The 23,630-nt window shown below is 44.8% G+C and overlaps 1 protein-coding gene across 1 annotated transcript in view; it reads left to right on the plus strand.

The window, feature by feature from the left end:
* The window catches only part of LOC121859372 (hemocytin-like), a gene marked incomplete at its 5' end in the record, with an annotated part of 457,920 nt that overhangs the window by 258,400 nt on the left and 175,890 nt on the right, over positions 1-23,630 (plus strand). Inside the window, 2 exon segments of the mRNA XM_042356148.1 lie at positions 3,467-3,650; positions 3,778-3,883. Of these exon segments, the coding sequence (XP_042212082.1) occupies positions 3,467-3,650; positions 3,778-3,883 (290 nt within the window).

The raw sequence follows: 23,630 nt of genomic DNA on the forward strand, positions 1-23,630 counted from the left end.
AACAGTGCTTAAGTCAGTGAGAACAACTCAACAGTAACAGTCGTACCCAAGTTGACCTTCACACAGTGAGGTCCCAGGTACCCAGTGATAACGGCCTGTGAGACCCAACAACAACCAGCGATGTGTTAATCCGTCTACGATAGGAAGGCCTAAGACCAAACCTCACTCATATAACACCATCTGTGAGAGAATTACTACACCACATGTCCCTCATAACACCATATGTGAGGGAATTACTACACCACGTGAGGCCCCCTCATAACACCATCTGTGAGGGAATTACTACACCACGTCAGGTCCCCTCATAACACCATCTGTGAGGGAATTACTACACCACGTCAGGTCCCTCATAACACCATCTGTGAAGGAATTACTACACCACGTGATGCCCCTCATAACACCATCTGTGAGGGAATTACTACACCACGTGAGGCCCCCTCATAACACCATCTGTGAGGGAATTACTACACTACGTCAGGTCCCTCATAACACCATCTGTGAAGGAATTACTACACCACGTGAGGCCCCCTCATAACACCATCTGTGAGGGAATTACTACACCACGTGATGCCCCTCATAACACCATCTGTGAGGGAGTTACTACACCACGTGAGGCCCCTCATAACACCATCTGTGAGGTAATTACTACACCACGTGAGGTCCCTCATAACACCATCTGTGAGGTAATTACTACACCACGGGAGGTCCCTTATAACACCATCTGTGAGGGAATTACTACACCACGTGAGGCCCCTCATAACACCATCTGCGAGGGAATTACTACACCACGCCAGGTCCCTCATAACACCATCTGAGGGAACTACTACACTATGAGTTTGCTGTTCAACACCTACATTAATCTGTATGTTCACTGTATGTTTCTTTACCTTTCTCTAATGAAGGCTTTTGTTAAACCACCAATGTATGTAATAAGTCATTTATGTCCAATGTATATTTTCAGCCTTCGGGCTGCAGAATTTTTTCAATAAACCGTTAATTATTATTATTATTATAATTCCTCTTTGCTTTTCTTATCTCGGTCTTAACCCTACCGGCCAATAACTTATAATACTCCTGGAGGTAAATTTCCCCACGATTTATCCTTCTACCTATAGCCTTCCTTTGGCCAATAATGTTCTTTAAATAATTATTTATCCATTTAGGGTCATTGTTGTCTGATCTGAGTTTTTTGTATGGTATGTTCTGCCTTTGTGCATTAAGTAACTCATTATTTAAATTGTCGTGGAACTCGGCAATCTTAGATCTCCTTATCAGGTCGGTGTCATCTGTCAGGTTCACACCCAAGCGCGACACCCCCCTCTCTTAGCTGCCACTTTAAACTATCAAATTCTGCTCTTCTGAAATCCGGGACTTTAATGGAATTCCCTTTACATCTGACCTGAAAATCTAACTGGAATCTAATTTCTTTGTGATCGCTGTTTGCAAGTTCATTCCCTACCTCGACATTGCTAATGAGATTTTCTCTGTTCGACAGAACTAAATCGAGTATATTATTACCCCAGGTGGGTTCGGTTATATGTTGACTTAGGAAACAGTCCTGGATCGTTTTGAGGAAATCCTCTGATACTGAGTTACCCATAAGGTCAGTCCAATCTATTTGGCCAAGGTTAAAATCGCCTACTATACAGACTTTGTTGTGTATGGAAGCCCTGCGCATTTCATCCCAGATAAGTCGCTCATTAACTCTATCAAGATTGGGAGGTCTATATATTACTCCTATGATTAATTTTTCCCTACCGTCGATTAATTCTATCCAAATTGTTTCTGTATTCCGCTCAGTTTTTATTTCCTTATTTATTTCGCACTTCAGATTATCCGTGACATAGATGGCTACTCGGCCTCCTTTCCTGGTCTGCCTATCGGTATGGAACAATTTGTAATCCGCAATTTGGTATTCGACAGGTAACTCACGTGAGTCTAGGTTGATCCACGTTTCAGTGAATGCTATTAGTATATCGATTTTTTCGGTACATACCAAGGCCCTAATATCATCCATTTTGTTTCTCGTACTTCTACTGTTCACGTAGTAGACATTTAAGTTAGTCGTGTTCTGAGTCCTCCCTTTACCGCATTTAGGTTTAAACTCCGTCTAATTTAGTTTTGTCATTTTTCCTAACAATATTTCCCTGTAATCTTTCACTTTGTTTACCCGCTCCCACTGCAGTCTCCTCCACCCCCGTGCCCATATGTTCCCCTAGCAGTTTAAAGACTTCGATATCTTTTGAACTGCCCCTTCTAGAGACCCAGCCAGGGTTGCCACCCCATCCCGAGACAAGTGTACCCCATCCCAAGCATAAAGGTCTCTTCTGCCGTAGAAGTTGTCCCAGTTGTCAATGAATGGGACTGATATTGACTTGCAATATCCGTCAAGACGGCCGTTGACACCAACTGCCCTTGACAACCATCATTGCTAACTCTCCTTCTAGGCAGGACACCACAAAGGATAGGGATCCCCCCCTTAGTCCTAATACGATCTATAGCTGTCTTGAACTTATCAAGAAGCTCTTCACTCCTACACCGGCTAATATCATTGCCTCCTGCACTGAGGCAGATAATGGGTTTGTTCCCATTACCAGACAAGATATTGTCCATCCTGTCAACTATATCCCCCACCCCAGCCCCTGGCAAACACACCCTCATCCTGGATATGGTCGTTGGTGGTTGTCAGTTGATGATTGGCTGTGAGGTGGAGGTCATGAATACTGTACATGGTAATGATTTAGTCTCTGCAAGTAGTTTGAAATTGTCTTAATGTGAATTATGGCTGTGTTTAGTAAAATATTGAAAGTCTTATGAAAGGACTAATGTGTTTTCATATTGTAAATTACCTAAGAATATTTTTTTTGACATTTAGTTGTGCTCAACTAAATCCTTCTTGATGTGTTGAGACGATTATAATGAGAGTTTGTTTATATATGTATGCAACTATCTCTTGAGATATTGCCCCAAATTGTGCTTATTATGTATAAAAAAGAAAAGGCAGGCACCCTTGGTTAGACAAATGCAGTTTGTTTCAAGAAATGGCAAATAACTTAGTTTTAGAGATGAAAGTACTGTAGTCATTACTTAACAACATGAATACAAATGAACAAGTTGATGAGTGGCAGTAAGAGAGAACATTGACATGCTTCTCAAAGAATCATTCATTACCACAATTTATATAATTTATTAAATCATTCTTACAATTATTATGCTTATTGTGTTAATATCATTAGATTGTTACAAATGGGTTTGAATAGCTGATCTTGAGTGGTGGTGGATCTTATATATCACCAGCAGATACATCCTGTGCTTATTTCCCTTAACCCTAACCCTTTACTTCTCACTGGATCCAGCTCTTGTCAACCACAGGAGAATTCTAGAAATGTAATCCTACAGTTGGGGAGGGATTACTGTATAAATTATGACTTTGAATGTAAGACTAATACAGATCTCCACTGAACAGATGAGATAGAAACCACAACACCCTTGGAGATAACTACACAGCCAACACCTCCTCGCTGCTCCCCCTGCCCAAGTCTCCCACATTATTACTACAGCACATGTATTCCTTGTTCTTCTGGCCGGTATTTTGATGGCCATACCTGTGTGGAAAAAATCCTCTGTCCATGTTTCGATGATGCTGTTAGGTAAGTGGATTCTCCTCATTTTCAAAACTGATCTTTCTCAATACTGTACCAAAGTTTCAAATGAGTATGAGGAGTTTACAGTTGTTTGTACTTTCTTCAAGTTTAAAGTTTTATTATTACCTTACAGATATGATCCTGGAGCAGTATTTGAATCATTTGATTGTGAAGTCTGTAGCTGCTTGGTGGGAGGAGATATAAAGTGTGCTAAGAAGGAATGCCCTCCTTGTGAAGATGTAAGTTATAAGAACTTATTAGTTTGCAGTGATCAATATGAATAGTTGAAGTTTGAATGGAAAGATGTAGTTCACACATTTGAAGTAGTATCAGGTCAGAATTTGAAGAAGCACAATGAAGCGGATAAAAATGAGTGAAGATTACAGAGGTTCCTGTGTGAGTTTGTTCACACATGTACTGTATATCTGACAAATGCAAGTGGTTTGTTTACCAAATACTAGACAATTTTTTATGTAATTACTGTATCTTTTTGTTTTGTTTATTTGACTGGCAGGGGGTCAATCACGGATATATTCGTGATAAACAACAGGTGTTGGCAGGCACCGATTATGGATATATCCACGATGAAATGTTACAAGTATGGGAACAGTGACCCTCGCTATTTGCAACCTCACTTATCCGCACTTGATATTTTAACACCCCTATTCGATATTTGCAAACCTTGTTTACTCACAAATGAAAAATTACTATACCCTACAGTAATTTTTCAGCTTATTAGGGTGTATGTTTCATCGCAAATGATAAAACATGCAGTATATATATATATATATATATATATATATATATATATATATATATATATATATATATATATATATATATATAAAATTTGACTTCAAATACAATAACAATCTGTCAGGACCGATCGCCCAAGCGGCTAACGAGCCAATCAGTTGTGAAGAGGATAAAAGTAGTGTTAAAATGGTGATGGGGGTGGGGCTATTTATTGCAGCGTTCACGTTTATTTTTATTTATTCATTGTATTCTTGTATGATTAACCTCTTATGTTGTAGGTTTCATCATTAATAATTTAAAACATTAATTAATAGAAAAAAATATACCTGGTGTGTGTGTACTACTCGCAGATGATAAACGTGCTGCTTTAACTGACGGGCAGAACAACCCTCAGTCTCGGACCAAAGGCTATACCTTCCCCAAGAAGAAAGAGGTGGCCCAGCATAAACTTCACATTCTAAAGAACGACTGCTTTAAAAATAGAGCATGTGAAAAAAAAAACTTGCATATCAACACAAGATGTGCGAATTTTTCAATTCTACTTAAACATTTTATGGTCCAATCACTCATGGTGCAGCCCCCCTCCACTCATCCGACGGTAACTCCCTAATTAAAGGCTCAACCGAAACACCAATGTGGATGTCCTGACTACCCAGCAGGTCCCTCATCATCCAGAGCTGACCCACCTCAGCTATCCTCCATCCCTAGATGAGGTAGCTACTGCCATCAAACAGATGAAAAATAACAAAGCCTCAGGGCCTGATGGAATCCCAGCCGAGGTGTATAAAGCAGGAGGACCTCTGCTTACCAGCCATCTCCATTCTCTCTTGGAGAATATATGGGAAAAGGAGGAAATCACCCAAGCTCTTATTTATATGAACAAGGGAGACAGGTCAGACTATGGCAACCACTGCAGGATCTCGCTGGTGCCCGTAGCTGCAGGTTATAAACCAAGTCTTCCTAAACAGACTTCTTCCTGAGGCGGAGAACAGCGTTGTGACTTGTACATGGCTTTCATCGATCTACAAAGGCCTTCAACTCGATCAACAGGGAAGCCCTCTGGTGGACCCTCAGCCGGTTTGGCTGCCTACCAAAATTAATCAGGCAACTTCACGATGGCATGGGGGTAAAACAAGGATGTGTACTGGAACCAACTCTCTTTTCTATTTTCTTCACTGCCTTTTTTACTCATGCCTGAACCAATTTAGCCGGCGGGGTGGACATCTAGTACTGGATGAAGGATCTTTTCTACATAAGACGACAGGTAGGAACAAAGGTGTCCGCAGCTTCCATTAATGAACTTTAGTATGCAGACGACCTCACCCTTGTCGCTTATACTGAAAGCGACCTACAGGAGATCCTGAACACCTACGCAAATGCATATGCACACATTGGCCTTGAGGTGAATCTACATAAGACTCAGATTCTCTTTCAGCCTGCCCCTGGTTCAGCCACACCTCCACCATCCACCCAGCTGAATAGTACTACGCTCTCTAATGTTACCCACTTTCAGTTTCTCGGCTCCCACCTGTCCACCACCGAGGACATCGATGAAGAGATTTAGCATCGGATCAGATGTGCATCTCAAGCCTTTGGCAGACTTCGTACCTGTGTCTTCAGCTGTAGGGAGCTGAAATTATCTACAAAGCTGCACGTATATTGGGCAGTGGTCCTCCCCACCCTGCTATATGGCAGTGAGACATGGGTTACATAAAGGAGTCACCTCAAGGCACTTGAAAACTTTTACCAGTGTAGTCTATGTTCCATCCTCCGAGTTCACTGGGAAGAAAAGAGAACAAATGCCAGTATTCTCACGGACACCAACTGTACGAGCCTCGAGGCTATCATTATCTGTGAACAACTACGCTGGACTGGCCATGTTACCAGCATGGACGACAGTTGATTGCCAAAGCAGCTTCTTTACAGTCATCTAATGAATAGTTTACGTAACGCTAGCGAGCAACTGAAAAGGTATAAGGATAGTCTTAAGACAAACCTGAAAAAGTGCCAAGTCGATCCCCTCACTTGGGAGACGATCACTTCACACCATAACACTTGGAGGATCACTACTAGAAGGTGTCAATACCTTCGAATTAACCCAACTACAAACCGAGGCAAACAAGCGCCACCGCCGGAAATACACTGCCGCCGCTCCTCCCTAGATGTAGCTGTCCACACGTGCAACATCTGTAAACGACTCTGCCGGTCCCGTATCGGCCTTTTCAGTCACCTCAGAACTCACCAACGAAGGTGACATCCTTAATAACTCATATCATTGTTTCATAGCTGGATGATCGTACATACTTGATTCTGAGTGACAGCAAAGTAGTAGAGGTGGTGTTGGGGTGTGTGGGTGGTGTTGGGGTGTGTGGGTGGTATTGGGGTGTGTGGGTGGTGTTGGGGTGTGTGGGTGGTGTTGGGGTGTGTTGGTGGTTTTGGGGTGTGTTGGTGGTGTTGGGGTGTGTGGTGTGGTTTTCGGGTGTGTTGGTGGTGTTGGGGTGTGATTTTGATTTTAGCGCTTACAGCGGCTACTTTATTGTGCACCCCACACTCATCCTGTGAGCGGAGCGCAAAATGATTACAGAGAAGAGCTTACAACGGGTCATAATAATTAACCCCCGTTGTCAGGATATTATGGCACTGAATGTTACACAGTATTTCAATTACATTATTTGTTTAGTTCTGTACATAAAGGGTAACTTATTCACAAATGCATGAGTACAGGCGTGTGAGGCAGTATGTCTGGCCTCACACTTTGTTATTCACATTTACGTGAGAAGTATTCAAGCACATTGCGTATTTGGTTGTGTACACGAGAACTGATATAGTTACTAAGTGCAAAATAGTGGATACAATCTTAATATATCGGCTATCTTGCCATTAGTGATTAAGTGTTGTGACATTTCACACACAGTGTGCTTGGACCTGTCCCTAAAAGGTTCTATCTTCACACAGTCGAGGACATAGTGTTCAAGTGTGTGGCTATATGTCTGGCCACACACTTTTCATTTAGTCTTGTTTACATCTGCTTGAGGAACATACTGCCAGAGGTACTTATATCCAAACCTTAATCTAGCGGTAACAACATTTTGTAATCTAGTGATCTTGTTACTTGCTCCATATACAGTACATGTTTCACTTGATACTTCTCATCATGGTAATCTATGGGTCGACTAGTGCCTGTTTGCACTAGTCTACTTGCATCAAACTCATCAATAAGTTCTTTCCTAATTACAGTTTTAAGGGTTCTTTTTGACAGACCCAAATTGTAATCAACGGTGTCTTTGTTAGATGCGAGTTTGGCGAGGGCATCAACTCTGTCATGTTTCATGAGGTCTATGTGAGAGGGGATCCACAACAGTTTGACCTTGACACCCCGGTCAACAAGGCACGCATATTTGTGTCTGGCTTCAGAGACAAGAGCGTGACAACCTGAGTCGAGGGTACCAAGGGCAAGTAGTGAGGATAGAGAGTCAGTGATGATGAGACTGTCAGTGACAGTGGTTTCAATGAATTTAATAGGGTTTGTGGGGTGTGGGTGGTGTTGGGGTGTGTGGGTGGTGTTGGGGTGTGTGGGTGGTGTTGGGCTGTGTGGGTGGTGTTGGGGTGTGTGGGTGGTGTTGGGGTGTGTGGGTGGTGTTGGGGTGTGTGGGTGGGTGTTGGGGTGTGTGGGTGGTGTGTGTGGTGGTGTTGTGTGGTGGGGTGTGTGGGTGTGTGGGTGTGTGGGGTGTGTGTGGGGTGTGGCTGGTGTGTGTGGGTGGTGTTTGTGTGTGTGTGGGTGCTGGGGTGTGTGGTGGTGTTGGGGTGTGTGTGTGTGGTCAGGGTGTGTGGGTGGTGTTGGGGTGTGTGTGTGTGCTGGGGTGTGTGGGTGGTGTTGGTGTGTGTGCTGGGGTGTGTGGGTGGTGTTGGAGGGTGTGTGTGCTGGGGTGTGTGGGTGGTGGGGGTGTGTGTGTGTGCTGGGGGTGTGGGTGGTGTTGGGGGTGTGTGTGTGTGTGCTGGGGTGTGTGGGTGGTGTTGGTGTGTGTGTGTGTGCTGGGGTGTGTGGGTGGTGTTTGGAGGGTGTGTGTGTGTGATGCTGGGGTGTGTGGGTGGTGTTGGTGTGTGTGTGTGTGTGTGGGTGGTGTTGGAGGGTGTGTGTGTGTGGTGTTGGGGTGTGTGGGTGGTGTTGGGGTGTGTGTGTGGTGTGGGTGTGTGGGTGGTGTTGGTGTGTGTGTGTGAGTGTTGGGGTGTGTGGGTGGTGTTGGTGTGTGTGTGTGTGCTGGGGTGTGTGGGTGGTGTTGGTGTGTGTGTGTGATGCTGGGTGTGTGGGTGGTGTTGGAGGTGTGTGTGTGTGTGTGCTGGGGTGTGTGGGTGGTGTTGGTGTGTGTGTGTGATGCTGGGGTGTGGGTGGTGTTGGTGTGTGTGTGTGATGCTGGGGTGTGGGTGGTGTTGGTGTGTGTGTGTGATGCTGGGGTGTGTGGGTGGTGTTGGAGGGTGTGTGTGTGTGCTGGGGTGTGTGGTAGTGTTGGAGGTGTGTGTGTGTGTGTGTGATGCTGGGGTGTGTGGGTGGTGTTGGTGTGTGTGTGTGGGGTGTGGTGTTGGTGGGTGTGTGTGCTGGTGTGTGGGTTGGGTGTGTGTGTGTGCTGGGGTTGTGTGTTGGTGTGTGTGTGGGGTGTTTGGAGGGTGTGTGTGTGCTGGGGTGTGGTGTTGGTGTGTGTGTGTGTGATGCTGGGGTGTGTGGGTGGTGTTGGTGTGTGTGTGTGTGGGGTGTGTGGAGGTGTGTGTGTGTGGGTTGTGTGGGTGTTGGTGTGTGTGTGTGGGTTGTTGGGTGTGTGTGTGGGGTTGGTGTTGGTTGTGTGTGTGTGTGTGGGGTGTGGGTTGGTTGGTGGTGTGCTGGGGTGTGTGGGTGGTGTTGGAGGTTGTGTGCTGGGGTGTGTGGGTGGTGTTGGAGGGTGTGTGTGTGTGTGCTGGGGTGTGTGGGTGTTGGAGGTGTGTGTGTGTGGTGCTGGGGTGTGTGGGTGGTGTTGGTGTGTGTGTGTGTGGTGTTGGGGTGTGGTGGTGTTGGGGATGTTTGGGGGTGTGGGTGCTGGGGTGTGTGGGTGGTGGAGGGTGTGTGTGTGTGGTGCTGGGGTGTGTGGGTGGTGTTGGAGGTGTGTGTGTGTGTGGGGTGTGTGGGTGGTGGTGGGTGTGTGTGGGGTGTGTGGGTGGTGTTGGAGGTGTGTGTGTGTGCTGGGTGTGTGGGTGTTGGTGGTGTGTGTGTGTGATGCTGGGGTGTGTGGGTGGTGTTGGAGGGGTGTGTGTGTGTGTGATGCTGGGTGTGTGGGTGGTGTTGGAGGTGTGTGTGTGCTGGGGTGTGTGGTGGTGTTGGAAGGTGTGTGTGTGTGGGGTGTGTGGGAGTGTTGTGGTGTGTGTGTGTGCTGGGGTGTGTGGGTGGTGTTGGAGGGTGTGTGTGTGTGATGCTGGGGTGTGTGGGTGGTGTTGGAGGGTGTGTGTGTGTGATGCTGGGGTGTGTGGGTGGTGTTGGTGTGTGTGTGTGCAGGTGTGTGGGTGTTGGTGGGTGTGTGTGATGCTGGGGGTGTGTGGGTGGTGTTGGAGGTGTGTGTGTGTGGAGTGCTGGGGTGTGGGTGGTGTTGGGGTGTGTGTGTGTGTGCTGGGGGTGTGTGGTGTGGTGTTGGAGGTGTGTGTGTGTGTGATGCTGGGGTGTGTGGGTAGTGTTGGAGGTGTGTGTGTGTGATGCTGGGGTGTGTGGGTGTTTGGTGTGTGTGTGTGATGCTGGGGTGTGTGGGTGGTGTTGGAGGTGTGTGTGTGTGTGATGCTGGGGTGTGTGGGTGGTGTTGGAGGGTGTGTGTTGTGATGCTGGGGTGTGTGGGTAGTGTGGAGGTGTGTGTGTGTGATGCTGGGGTGTGTGGTTGGTGTTGGAGGTGTGTGTGATGCTGGGGTGTGTGGGTAGTGTTGGGGGTGTGTGTGTGTGTGAGTGCTGGGGTGTGTGGGTGGTGTTGGAGGGTGTGTGTGTGTGATGCTGGGGTGTGTGGGTGGTGTTGGAGGGGTGTGTGTGTGCTGGGGTGTGTGGGTGGTGTTGGAGGGTGTGTGTGTGTGTGATGCTGGGGTTTGTGGGTGGTGTTGGGGTGTGTGTGTGTGATGCTGGGGTGTGTGGGTGGTGTTTGGTGTGTGTGTGTGATGCTGGGGTGTGTGGGTGGTGTTGGAGGGTGTGTGTGTGTGATGCTGAGGTGTGTGGGTGGTGTTGGAGGTGTGTGTGTGTGATGCTGAGTTGTGTGGGTGGTGTTGGAGGGTGTGTGTGTGTGCTGGGGTGTGTGGGTGGGTTGGAGGGTGTGTGTGTGTGATGCTGGGTGTGTGGGTGGTGTTGGGGTGTGTGTGTGTGTGATGCTGGGGTGTGTGGGTGGTGTTGGAGGGGTGTGTGTGTGATGCTGGGGTGTGTGGTGTGTTGGAGGTGTGTGTGTGTGTGATGCTGTGGTGTGTGGGTGGTGTTGGTGTGTGTGTGTGTGATGCTGGGGTGTGTGGGTGGTGTTGGAGGGTGTGTGTGTGTGATGCTGGGGTGTGTGGTGGTGTTGGAGGTGTGTGTGTGTGTGATTCAGGTGTGTGGGTGGTGTTGGTGTGTGTGTGTGCTGGGTGTGTGGGTGGTGGTGTGTGTGTGCTGGGGTGTGTGTGGGTGGTGTTGGTGTGTGTGTGTGTGGGTTGGGTGTGGTGTTGGAGTTGTGTGTGCTGGGGTTGTGTGGGTGGTGTTGGGTGTGTGTGCTGGGGTGTGTGGGTGGTGTTGGTGTGTGTGTGTGCTGGGTGTGGGTGGTGTTGGAGGGTTGTGTGTGTGCTGGGGTGTGTGGGTGGTGTTGGTTGTGTGTGTGTGCTGGGGTTGTGTGGGTGGTGTTGGTGTGTGTGTGTGCTGGGTGTGTGGGTGGTGTTGGAGGTGTGGTGTGTGATGCTGGGGTGTGTGGGTGGTGTTGGAGGTGTGTGTGAGTGCTGGGTGTGTGGGTGGTGTTGGAGGTGTGTGTGATGCTGGGGTGTGTGGGTGGTGTTGGTGTGTGTGTGTGATGCTTGGGTGTGTGGGTGGTGTTGGAGGGTGTGTGTGTGTGTGCTGGGGTGTGTGGGTGGTGTTGGTGTGTGTGTGTGTGTGTGGTGTGTGGGTGGTGTTGGTGTGTGTGTTGGGGTGTGTGGTGTTGGAGGGGTGTGTGTGTGCTGGGGTGTGTGGGTGGTGTTGGTGTGTGTGTGTGGTGCTGGGGTGTGTGGTGTTGGATTGTGTGTGTGTGGGTGGTGTTGGTTGTGTGTGTGTGTGCTGGGGTGTGTGGGTGGTGTTGGTGGTGTGCTGGGTGTGTGGGTGGTGTTGGAGGTGTGTGTGTGAGTGCTGGGTGTGTGGGAGTGTTGGAGGGTGTGTGTGTGTGCTGGGGTGTGTGGGTGGTGTTGGTGTGTGTGTGATGCTGGGGTGTGTGTGATGCTGGGGTGTGTGGGTGGTGGGGTGTGTGTGTGTGATGCTGGGGTGTGTGGGTGGTGTTGGTGTGTGTGTGTGTGCTGGGGTGTGTGGGTGGTGTTGGAGGGTGTGTGTGATGCTGGGGTGTGGGTGGTGTTGGTGTGTGTGTGTGTGGATGCTGGTGTGTGTGGTGTTGGGTGTGTGTGATGCTGGGGTGTGTGGGTGGTGTTGGTGTGTGTGTGTGTGATGCTGGGGTTGTGGGTGGTGTTGGAGGTGTGTGTGTGCTGGGGTGTGTGGGTGGTGTTGGTGTGTGTGTGTGATGCTGGGGTGTGTGGGTGGTGTTGGAGGGTGTGTGTGTGATGCTGGGGTGTGTGGGGTGGTGTTGGTGGGTGTGTGTGATGCTGGGGTGTGTGGGTGGTGTTGGAGGGTGTGTGTGTGATGCTGGGGTGTGTGGGTGGTGTTGGTGTGTGTGTGTGTGGGGTGTGTGGGTGGTGTTGGGTGTGTGTGTGTGATGCTGGTGTGTGGGTGGTGTTGGTGTGTGTGTGTGTGTGCTGGGGTGTGTGGGTGGTGGTGTGTGTGTGTGATGCTGGGGTGTGTGGGTGGTGTTGGAGGTGTGTGTGATGCTGGGGTGTGTGGGTGGTGTTGGTGTGTGTGTGTGGGGTGTGTGGGTGGTGTTGGAGGGTGTGTGTGAGTGCTGGGGTGTGTGGGTGGTGTTGGTGTGTGTGTGTGTGCTGGGGTGTGTGGGTGGTGTTGGAGGGTGTGTGTGTGATGCTGGGGTGTGTGGGTGGTGTTGGAGGGTGTGTGTGATGCTGGGGTGTGTGGGTAGTGTTGGAGGTGTGTGTGATGCTGGGGTGTGTGGGTGTTTGGGGTGTGTGTGTGTGATGCTGGGGTGTGTGGTGGTGTTGGAGGGTGTGTGTGTGTGAGTGCTGGGGTGTGTGGGTGGTGTTGGAGGGTGTGTGTGAGTGCTGGGGTGTGGGTGGTGTTGGTGTGTGTGTGTGATGCTGGGGTGTGTGGGTGGTGTTGGAGGTGTGTGTGTGTGATGCTGGGGTGTGTGGGTGGTGTTGGAGGGTGTGTGTGAGTGCTGGGGTGTGTGGGGTAGTGTTGGTGTGTGTGTGTGTGTGTGCTGGGGTGTGGTGGTGTTGGTGTGTGTGTGTGTGTGCTGGGGTGTGTGGGTGGTGTTGGAGGGGTGTGTGTGATGCTGGGGTGTGTGGGTTGTGTTGGAGGGTGTGTGTGATGCTGGGGTGTGTGTGGATGGTGTTGGTGTGTGTGTGTGATGTGGGTGTGTGGGTGTTGGTGTGTGTGTGTGTGATGCTGGGGTGTGTGGGTGGTGTTGGAGGTGTGTGTGTGTGATGCTGGGGTGTGTGGGTTGTGTTGGAGGTGTGTGTGATGCTGGGGTGTGTGGGTGGTGTTGGAGGGTGTGTGTGATGCTGGGGTGTGTGGTGGTGTTGGGGTGTGTGTGTGTGTGATGCTGGGGTGTGTGGGTGGTGTTGGTGTGTGTGTGCTGGGGTGTGTGGGTAGTGTTGGTGTGTGTGTGCTGGGTGTGTGGGTGGTGTTGGAGGTGTGTGTGTGTGCTGGGTGTGTGGGTGGTGTTGGAGGGTGTGTGTGTGTGTGATGCTGGGTGTGTGGGTGGTGTTGGTGTGTGTGTGTGTGTGCTGGGGTGTGTGGGTGGTGTTGGTTGTGTGTGTGTGTGATGCTGGGGTGTGTGGTGTTGGGAGGGTTTGTGTGTGTGATGCTGGGGTGTGTGGGTGGTGTTGGAGGGTGTGTGTGATGCTGGGGTGTGGGGTGGTGTTGGTGTGTGTGTGTGTGATGCTGGGGTGTGTGGTGTTGGTGTGTGTGTGATGCTGGGGTGTGTGGGTGGTGTGTGTGCTGGGGTGTGTGGGTGGTGTTGGAGGTTGTGTGTGTGCTGGGGTGTGGGTGGTGTTGGTGTGTGTGTGTGTGATGCTGGGGTGTGTGGGTGGTGTTGGAGGGTGTGTGTGATGCTGGGGTGTGGGTGGTGTTGGAGGGTGTGTGTGTGTGTGCTGGGGTGTGTGTGTGGTGTTGGAGGGTGTGTGTGTGATGCTGGGGTGTGGGTGGTGTTGGTGTGGTGTGTGTGTGATGCTGGGGGGTGTGGGTAGTGTTGGTGTGTGTGTGTGATGCTGGGGTGTGTGGGTAGTGTTGGTGTGTGTGTGTGATGCTGGAGTGTGGGTAGTGTTGAGGGTGTGTGTGTGTATGCTGGGGTGTGTGGGTAGTGTTGGAGGGTATGTGTGTGTGTGATGCTGGGGTGTGTGGGTAGGGAGGGTATGTGTGTGTGATGCTGGGGTGTGTAGGTAGTGTTGAGGGTGTGTGTGTGTGTGTGTGTGTGATGCTGGGGTGTGTGGGTAGTGTTGGAGGGTAGTGTGTGTGATGCTGGGGTGTGTGGTAGTGTTGAGGGTATGTGTGTGTGGCTGGGGTGTGTGGGTAGTGTTGAGGGTATGTGTGTGTGATGCTGGGGTGTGTGGGTAGTGTTGGAGGTATGTGTGTGTGTGTGTGATGCTGGGGTGTGTGGGTAGTGTTGGAGGGTGTGTGTGTGTGTGTGTGTGTATGGGGTGTGTGGGTAGTGTTGGAGGGTATGTGTGTGTGATGCTGGGTGTGTGGGTAGTGTTGGAGGGTATGTGTGTGATGCTGGGGTGTGTGGTAGTGTTGAGGGTATGTGTGTGTGATGCTGGGGTGTGTGTGGGTAGTGTTGAGGTATGTGTGTGTGTGTGTGTGTGATGCTGGGGTGTGTGGGTAGTGTTGGAGGGTATGTGTGTGTGTGTGTGTGTGATGCTGGGGAGTGTGGGTATGTGTGTGTGTGTGTGTGTGATGGGGGTGTGGGTAGTGTTGGAGGGTATGTGTGTGTGTGTGTGTGTGTGATGCTGGGGTGTGTGGGTAGTGTTGAGGGTGTGTGTGTGTGTGATGCTGGGGTGTGCTCCTGACGTATGTGAAGGGTACAGGTATTAATAACCACAGATTATTACAGTAACTTATCTTTACTAACTAGTGAATAACAAATAAAACAATATTGTATCGTCAATGACAGTCAATTGATGATGCTCCTGAATTTTTTCTTCAGATCTATAAACTATCATAACTGTTTACCGTGATACAGGGTTCGGGCCCGCCAGTTCCCAGCCATCATCAGCTGCACCACCATCGACTGGTTCCACGAGTCCGCAAGAGGCGCTGGTGTCTGTCTCCGAGACCTTCCTGGGCAACATTGTGTACTTGCCGTAAGTGATGGCTGTAGCATTGTGCACTCATCAAAAGTATCGCGACCCTCGGGTCCAATGAAATCGGAATGAACAAATATATAATCACCCGAAAAGTTCTGTCGCGGACCACGATTCAGACTCGTGAACCCGAAGCAATAGACACTGATACATTATTCTGCCCATTAATGCTTCGGATTCTAGAGTCTGAATCTCGGTGTTCATGGTTCGCGACAGGACTTTGGGACACTGGCTGCCTGTTAGTTACACGCTGACTATATAGGCCTTATATAAATATGTTTTGTAATGCAATTTTCTTTTGATTTAGACTACTGAAATAATACTAAGCTCAATATTTGGGATAAAATGTATGGTTAAGTGTTGTGTAGTACTTTAATGATGAATCATTGTTTGGAGATGTATTTATGGCATACAGTAGGAAAGAATTGTTTCAGACCTAAACAGAACAGTTATCATTTCCCAAATGATATGTATTTATGAAAGAAAACCAACATGTAGCAAAGGGCTGACTGAAATAATTAGAGATTATGTAGTAATATCTCATCTACCCATTAGTTACGTCAGTTTAATTCAGATATTCATTCTTATGGTTATTTATGTGTACAGTCTCTCTTTAGTTAGATGATCTCGATTATGGATAATGGTCTCGGCTCATGAGATTCGATATGGATTTGACTTTTTATTATGCAATTGAAACCGAAGTGGTGTATAAGTGTTGGAGCCACTTCATTCTCCTTAACAATCATCCAAATGAAATAAAAGGCAGACAAAGAAACAAAATATCTAATGAATCCCACTAAATGACTTGTATTCTAACAACATAAGGAAATGGCAGAGAGTCGGCATACCAACACTCCATTATACCCAGGGTATCTCAAAATACTGACCCTGTGTCCCAGAGGGTAAAGACCAGCAAAGGTCGTAATACTGTCTTTCTGGGTGTACCTTTTTAAGGATTACTGTATGGTGTAAACTATAACTCTGTAATGTTGATAACAAAGCAATAAATCTTAAGATGTTAATCTATCGTCCTCAAAGTATTAACTGTATCCATACACTGGCACAGTGAAGTAATACAGTAGAATTCTATGCCATAAAAGTCATTATCTTACTGGCGGATGAACTTGAATCTTGAGTTGCTTTATGGTCAGCAAGTACAGGTATAGTGATACAGAAAGCAATTGCAAGGACTATGGAATATCCATACTGACATTATTGTGATAAAATAATTTACAGAAAATAATAAGGGTCCCAGTTTCATTACAAAACTATGTCAGCACCAGAGTACAATACGGTCACCAAACACTATTTTCGAGGGGGGTGTGAAGGAGGGATGTGTGAGAGGGAATATGTATGTGTAATGGAAAGGATGTGGGTGTGTGTGTGTGTGTGTTTGTGATGGAAGGGGTGTGAGTGAAGGAGGGGAGAGGAGGAGAAGGGTGTGTAGGTGGAGGAAGGGTGTGTGTGAATTATCGCTTTATCATCAGCTGGCAGCCCACCACCCATAACGTCGTGGTCAGTCTTTATCAAACAAGTAAACAGAACAGGCTGGTTACTAGAGAAAAAGGTAAGAAAACAGATAACTACATTAAGCTCAATACTACCCCAACACAGGAGAGAAAAATCTGACTGGGGCTAGTGAGATATCAGAGCATTTTAGAATAAGCCCAGTGCCATATCAGAGCAATTTCACCCTCCAAACATTTCTATTGTTGAGTACACAGAAAACAGAAATCTGACACCATGGTGGTGTGAGTTAGATCCGTTTTCAGTGTTATTTTTATTGTATTTATGTGCAAATGGAGTCAATGGCTGAGTTAGAGAAGTAAGGACGACTGGATTAAGCTGTTGGACTTTTTGTGAGGTTTTTGACTGATGGCACCATGGGCCATCACTCTGCCGTCCCTACACTACTCTGACACTAAGACAAATGATCATCTAATAGTACAACGACAAGCATCACTACAGAAGATCAGTGACGTCACAAAAGCTCATCCCAGAGGACTCATTCATCGTCTACACCAACGGCTCACTACAGAACATTGGGTGTAGCAGGCTGTGTTATGTTGCGTATTCCAGAATGACATGTGTCACCGAAGCAATGCATCGCCTACCGGATTGGGCAAGCATAACAAGGATGTAAACTACAGGCACCCTCGGGCCATCAACTGTGGTACTTGCTGGACGAGGAGCGGAGTGGAATGGTGATCAGTGATTTTCGTTCGGACTAGAGTCAATCACTTACCTCATCCCGTCTGTCAGATCTAGTGAGACAAATCCAGCATTGCCTCATAAGGTGAAGACAGATGCCCTCCTTATCCACTTTTATGGATCCCATCCCATATTGTCCTCCACAAACACGACTATGTAGACAGGCTCGCAAAATCCGCTTGCATACCCCTATCCCTGATGACGCTTTAACCATAACTCCTGGTTGAGTGAACACGCCTCAAGAAAGCTGCTCATCAAATCATAACCGAAGAACGAAGTGAACACTGAAGAGCCAGTGTTAGTGTTCGCTGCTATGATAAACATTGTGGCACAAAATATCAATACGGAAGGAATAAATGTCTGACTCGACTCAGTGATGTAGTTACTGCCAGAATCAGACTTGGCTCTGGTCATGTTGGGAACTCATTAGAAATCCTTCCCCTTACACTTACACAGTGTCGAATTTGTGGCAAAAATAGAAAACACAGCCTTGAGCATTACATCTCAGAGTACAAAACCACCTCTTCCATGTTTCCAATTAACAAACCTTTGATAAACTCTGTAAATTCATCCTAACTACCAGTGTCTTGGACATCATTTTACCATTAGTGTACTGTATATCCAAACATTTTTACCATTTAAAACCTGCTGTAGAAAACAACCACTTCACTAACTTGTCTTAGGCACACTATGAGGAACGAGTTCCTGTCTCATCTCCACACCCACTAGCAGTCAACGGTGACTCAAACTTAAGGTGCAGCTGCACTACGAGGCGAGAGTCTCCGTAATTCAGTTTGATGGCCAGTTGGCCTGTGTATGTAGGACTGCCATCCTCTGAAAGGGGCATAAATAAAGACCTAAAAAATTCAAAACTATAAATGTCGGGTAGATTAAAGGACATACCAGGTAATGTCCTTCTGGTGTTATGGGTGTAGGAGGACGTACTAAGTAAGGCCCTCTGACAAAAGGGGTTCATGTATTAACCTCTGTGTTTCTTGCTCTTTCCTATAGGAGGGCTACGAGAGTCTGTGTCCAAGTTCATGTCTCATGTACATGGGTCCGTCAATGACATGAGCCGCCTCTACCTTACTAATGATCGTCGTTATAATTATACTACACCCAAACCTTCCTCGGCTTCATTTCGCTCTACTCCAACCTGCTTTGTGCCAAAACACAATGACCTCCAGGCAAAGATTGAGAGACTCAGAATGGTCTGGAGAAACTGAGAACCACTTCAGCCCAGGTTAGTCCATGCTTGTTTCAGAATGTAGAACTACAGCCCTGATAACTTACCCTAATCTGACTTTATTTAACTTTGTAGTCAGACTTTCTGACCACAAAACAAGTGGAAAATAAAAAATATGAAAAACTGTAACACAAGAAAATGTGTCTTCTGCAGGTTGACGCCCTCAAGGCCAAGCTGGCAAACGCAGGAGGTGGAGTTGCAGAAGAAGAACGACGAGGCCGACAAGCTCATCCGTATTAGGGAGGCGGAGACTGCAAAGGCAAGTCTTAAAAGTTGATAGTCATATAGAACGAATAGGTTATGAAAATAAATAAACACTACTGCTACTCATAATAATGCTAATGATGGTAATAATGATGCTATGTTAATAATAATAATAGTGATGATAATAATATTATGAATGTGAGAGCAATAATGATGGTAATAGTGATAACAGTAGTACTTAATTAAAATGCTGTTGATGATCATTACAACAATAATAATAATAATAGTAATAATATGGCAATAACATGACTGTTAATTTTGATTAAAGCAATAACAAATAGAAACAAAATAGGACTTGTCACAATAATAATACAGTAATTTAATCGATGAAATAATATAATGAATATGAAAGCTTCACACACACACCTGGATATAGTTATTTCACTCATGCCAAATTATTCCATCAGGTGTCCAAAGAGAATGAGGTGGCCAATGAGGAGAAGCGGCGAGGCCATTATCGAAACTGAGGGTGGCAAAGAGGAGGAAAGAGTGTGAAGAAGATTTGGTGAAGGCTGAACCCGCCCTCGTGGCAGCCAAGGAGGCGCTCCACACCCTCAACAAGGTATGAAGACTAAGTCATTGACCCAACATATGTTCCCAGTTAAATATCAGGTAGTCCAAGTAGATAACAGCGTTCGACTCATATCCTGAGGGTCGCTGATTTGTGCCTGGGGAGCCCCACTCAACCCAGATATGAATATATATAATGCACTGAACAGTTGGGAATGTCAAGTACAATGCTGGTTAACACTGACTGCTTGTGTACTTTATATACCTTTTCCCTAATGAGCTCTCAGGCCTATTGGATCTACTTTCACTAAGACTTCATAACTATAAGCATTAGTTGGTCCCATAATTGTGAATGTCCATTAGCGGTATGGACACATCGCAGTGTATGTTAAATCTCCGGTAAGTAAGGAGGCATTGTGGCAGACACCACTGAAGTACAGTACTGTATATAATCAGGAAATTGTTTTACAAGTGTGACTGTGGAAACTTTTCTCAGAGTGATTTTGCTGCATTTTGTGAATAATTATTTTGATTCACAATCTGGAATTTTACTATTTTAACTTTTTTTTCTTTTTACGGGGATTAGCCCACCCGGGCACAGGTCACTGACCCACATCGGGACCTGGGGGGCGAAAATGTAATAATAATAATAATAATAATAATAATAATAATAATAATAATAATAATAATAATAATAATAATAATAATAATAATAATAATAATAATAATAATATAATAATAATAATAATAATAATAATAATAAAAGTTCATAGTAAAAAAAATATATAATAAAAAAATAAAAATAAAATAATAAAAATAATAATAAAGAACCATAAAGAAATACAAAATGAAAAAAGATCAATAGTGAGAAACGATATATGAATGTTGTGTTGTCAATAATACGAGAAACAATTGAGACCCAGCAAATGTGTGTAAATGAGGCAGAAAGTCAGATCGGCATCCTAGGACTTGGTCACAAGTTTTATGATGCCATATGGCAGCAGGGTCTACCATTAGACAACGCATTATGTTTCAATATCTTCCCAGGCAGTAGTACCTCCCGTTTGATAGCTGCCTACCTACTATCTTGATGGAATTCTGGCTATACCAGCAAAGAGCCATATCAATCTTCAGATAATACCTCACTTAATCTGAGTGGTCAATCTGATGTTATTCTGTAATTCTCAAAGGCTAACCTCACGGAGCTGAAATCCTTCGGCTCACCACCTTCAGGAGTATCTAGCGTGACAGCTGCTGTAATGGTGCTCCTTGCGCCTAATGGCAAGATCCCTAAAGAGCGCTCCTGGAAGGCTGCTAAGGTGAGTCCTGCCTGTCTACCGACTGCTCTCTTATCACTGTCCTCACTCTCTCTCTTATCATGTATCACTGCCCATTTACTTATCTCACCATTATCACTCCATTTACTATCTCACCATATCACTTCATCATCCCATGTACTGTCCATTTACTTATCTCACCATGTATCACTGTCCATTTCATATCTCACCATGTATCACTGCCCATTTACTTATCTCACCATTATCACTGCCCATTTACTTATCTCACCATGTATCACTGTCCATTTACTTATCTCACCATGTATCACTGTCCATTTACTTATCTCACCATGTATCACTGTCCATTTACTTATCTCACCATGTATCACTGTCCATTTACATATCTCACCATGTATCACTGTCCATTTACTTATCTCACCATGTATCACTGTCCATTTATGTATCTCACCATGTATCACTGTCCATTTATGTATCTCACCAAGTAGCACTGTCAATTTTTGTCTCTGCCACTTCATGACCTTGCTCATCTCTGTCTCACATTTTCTCGCCTACCATTAACTCTCACCCCATGGCACTGCTCATGACATGTTGGAAAAATTAAGTCCTGTTCCCTCACGTCCACTCATGGGTCTGCAAATCCAGTATAGAGTATTATGTCTTGTTCATATAATATTGTCAAGTAGTGTGAAAAGACATCATTAGCAGTTCTGTACATAAACTGGAAGATTTATTTACTCCCTGAAAGTTAGATTAAGTCCATAAGTGAAGCATCAAATAAATGAACGGTCCTGACGAATTTCGTAGAGGTGTGGTACACATGTGCAATTTCACAATGCATCACACTTCTGTTTTCGTCTGCTAATTTTAGCATTGATGAAATTTGTGTGCTATTATTCAAAATGAAAGGTAATATTGGATATTTGTCAGCAATTCCATGATGAGATGGAGACATAACAGACAACTTTGGTTTCAAAGAATTGGTTGATGCAGCTTAAAAAAATATATACAGTATTTAATTTTCTGTAAAACTTCTGCCACATTTTCAGTTTTATTCTCTCATACATGATCTGTCAACATATTAATATTATGGTACTTTTCATCCAGAAATAGCATTTCAATAGCAGAAAATATTGGTTGGTACAGAACTTTTGTCACAAAATATTGTACCTCAGTTTGCCTTAAATGAGAGTCTGTTAATGCTAGTACAAATAAATAGCTTAAAGATCATTGTACTGTCATTTATTTGTTCATTTATGACTGGTTGGCATGTACAGTATTTCTGTTATATGTAAATTCTATCACACATCAATGTGCTCGACTCCACGTACGGCAGCCGCTCTGTCGTGAACTGCTGATAAAGTTGTTTGGTTGTGTTCATGCAGCAGTCAGGAAACAGAATGTCAGCTGGGAAGGACAGTAGCCAATGAAGATGTTAATGATTAGAAATTACCCAGAATTCCTTTGTCCTACTATGGATGTACTGTACAGTTATACACACAAGTGATCTGCAAAAGGAGGACAAGTCTTTTAATGTGATCTACTCACTGTTCCTCACCGAAGCTACTGTTGTGAGTGTTAATTGTTTGAGAAGTACAATTTTGGAGGTGAGGTTAGAATATATGTTACGTCTTAATTGTGGGCACGTAACTATTAAAATTGTGGCACGTAACTATTAACTGGTAATAGTAGATCCTGTCACCACACTACTGTTGGTTGAAAAGTTAATCTAAATATTAGTAAATACTGTCTTCATAAAGTTTAAGTGAATAGATGGCATTACAGTGTATTTGTTTTATTATCTAGGCTTCCAACCTGTCTAGCATTGACCCTGGTTTATTCTATACAGTATTGTATGTGGAGTGACAAAATACTGAGTCTTGTTACCCAGGCTCGTAACTTATCTCGGGTCTAGTCTGGTCTACTTTATATTATATCTTAATCAAGTGTTTAGGTGATTTGTCTTCTGTGGTAGAGTATATCATAATCAAGTGTCATATGGTTGGTAGTTTAAAAAAAAAAAAATAAAAAAAAAAAAAAAAAAAATATATATATATATATATATATATATATATATATCATGTAAATCCACAATGAAAACGTGGATAAGATAAATCTTGATAAAATCACACGGGAAGATGTCTCTGAAGATGTTTTTGAATAAAGACGAAAGCTAAGGTGCTCCGTTGTTTCCATTTTCCCGTGATTTTATCAAGATATATATATATATATATATATATATATATATATATATATATATATATATATATATATATATATATATATATATATATATATATATATATATATATATATATATATATATATATATATATATATATATATATATATATATATATATATATATATATATATTCAGGATTTTGATGAATTTAACAAATATTTATATGTATTTGTTATAACTATGTATATATCTAGCTTATTTTGATGAAAATTATCTACAAAACAAACAATTAATGCACATAACTATAACTGTCGCAAAAAGTGGCATGATAAATGTAAATATTATTGTAAATATTCTTCATGCAAAGTAATAGATTATTATATTGATTATAGGATTACATTCCTAGTAATTTGAACAAGTTTACAAAGTAAGTATTTTGAATGTACTGCCCAAATGACAAACGAGAAAGGAAACTTTTTCACAGGATGGAAACCTTATCTCTTAAACTATGTTTAGTTACCAAAATTAATAAGAAACTATTGGTGCCTTGTAGTATAATGATAAAAATACCAAATATGAACAAATATAGTTTGCTATTTAGGAGATAAACTATTTGAAGGCTGAGACATAATGATGACCAGGCTTGTTTTTATTGATGTGGTAAGTGTTGTTTAATTAAGTTGTAGTGCTCGTAATATTCTTAGAATTTTTTTCAGTGATGTATGGAGGTTCAACTGGCTGACTGGGAACCTATCCCATGAACCCCTTGTTATAATGAACCTGGTTTACAATATTTTGACCTGTGATTAGGTTTTCAGGAACATATGAAACAGAGAGAGAGAGAGAGAGAACTAATAAGACAATATGAGAGAGATAACTAATGACACAATTATAAA

This window comes from Homarus americanus, unplaced genomic scaffold, assembly GCF_018991925.1.
Source record: "Homarus americanus isolate GMGI-L3 unplaced genomic scaffold, GMGI_Hamer_2.0 scaffold7626, whole genome shotgun sequence".
NCBI classification, from domain to species: Eukaryota; Metazoa; Arthropoda; class Malacostraca; order Decapoda; family Nephropidae; genus Homarus; species Homarus americanus.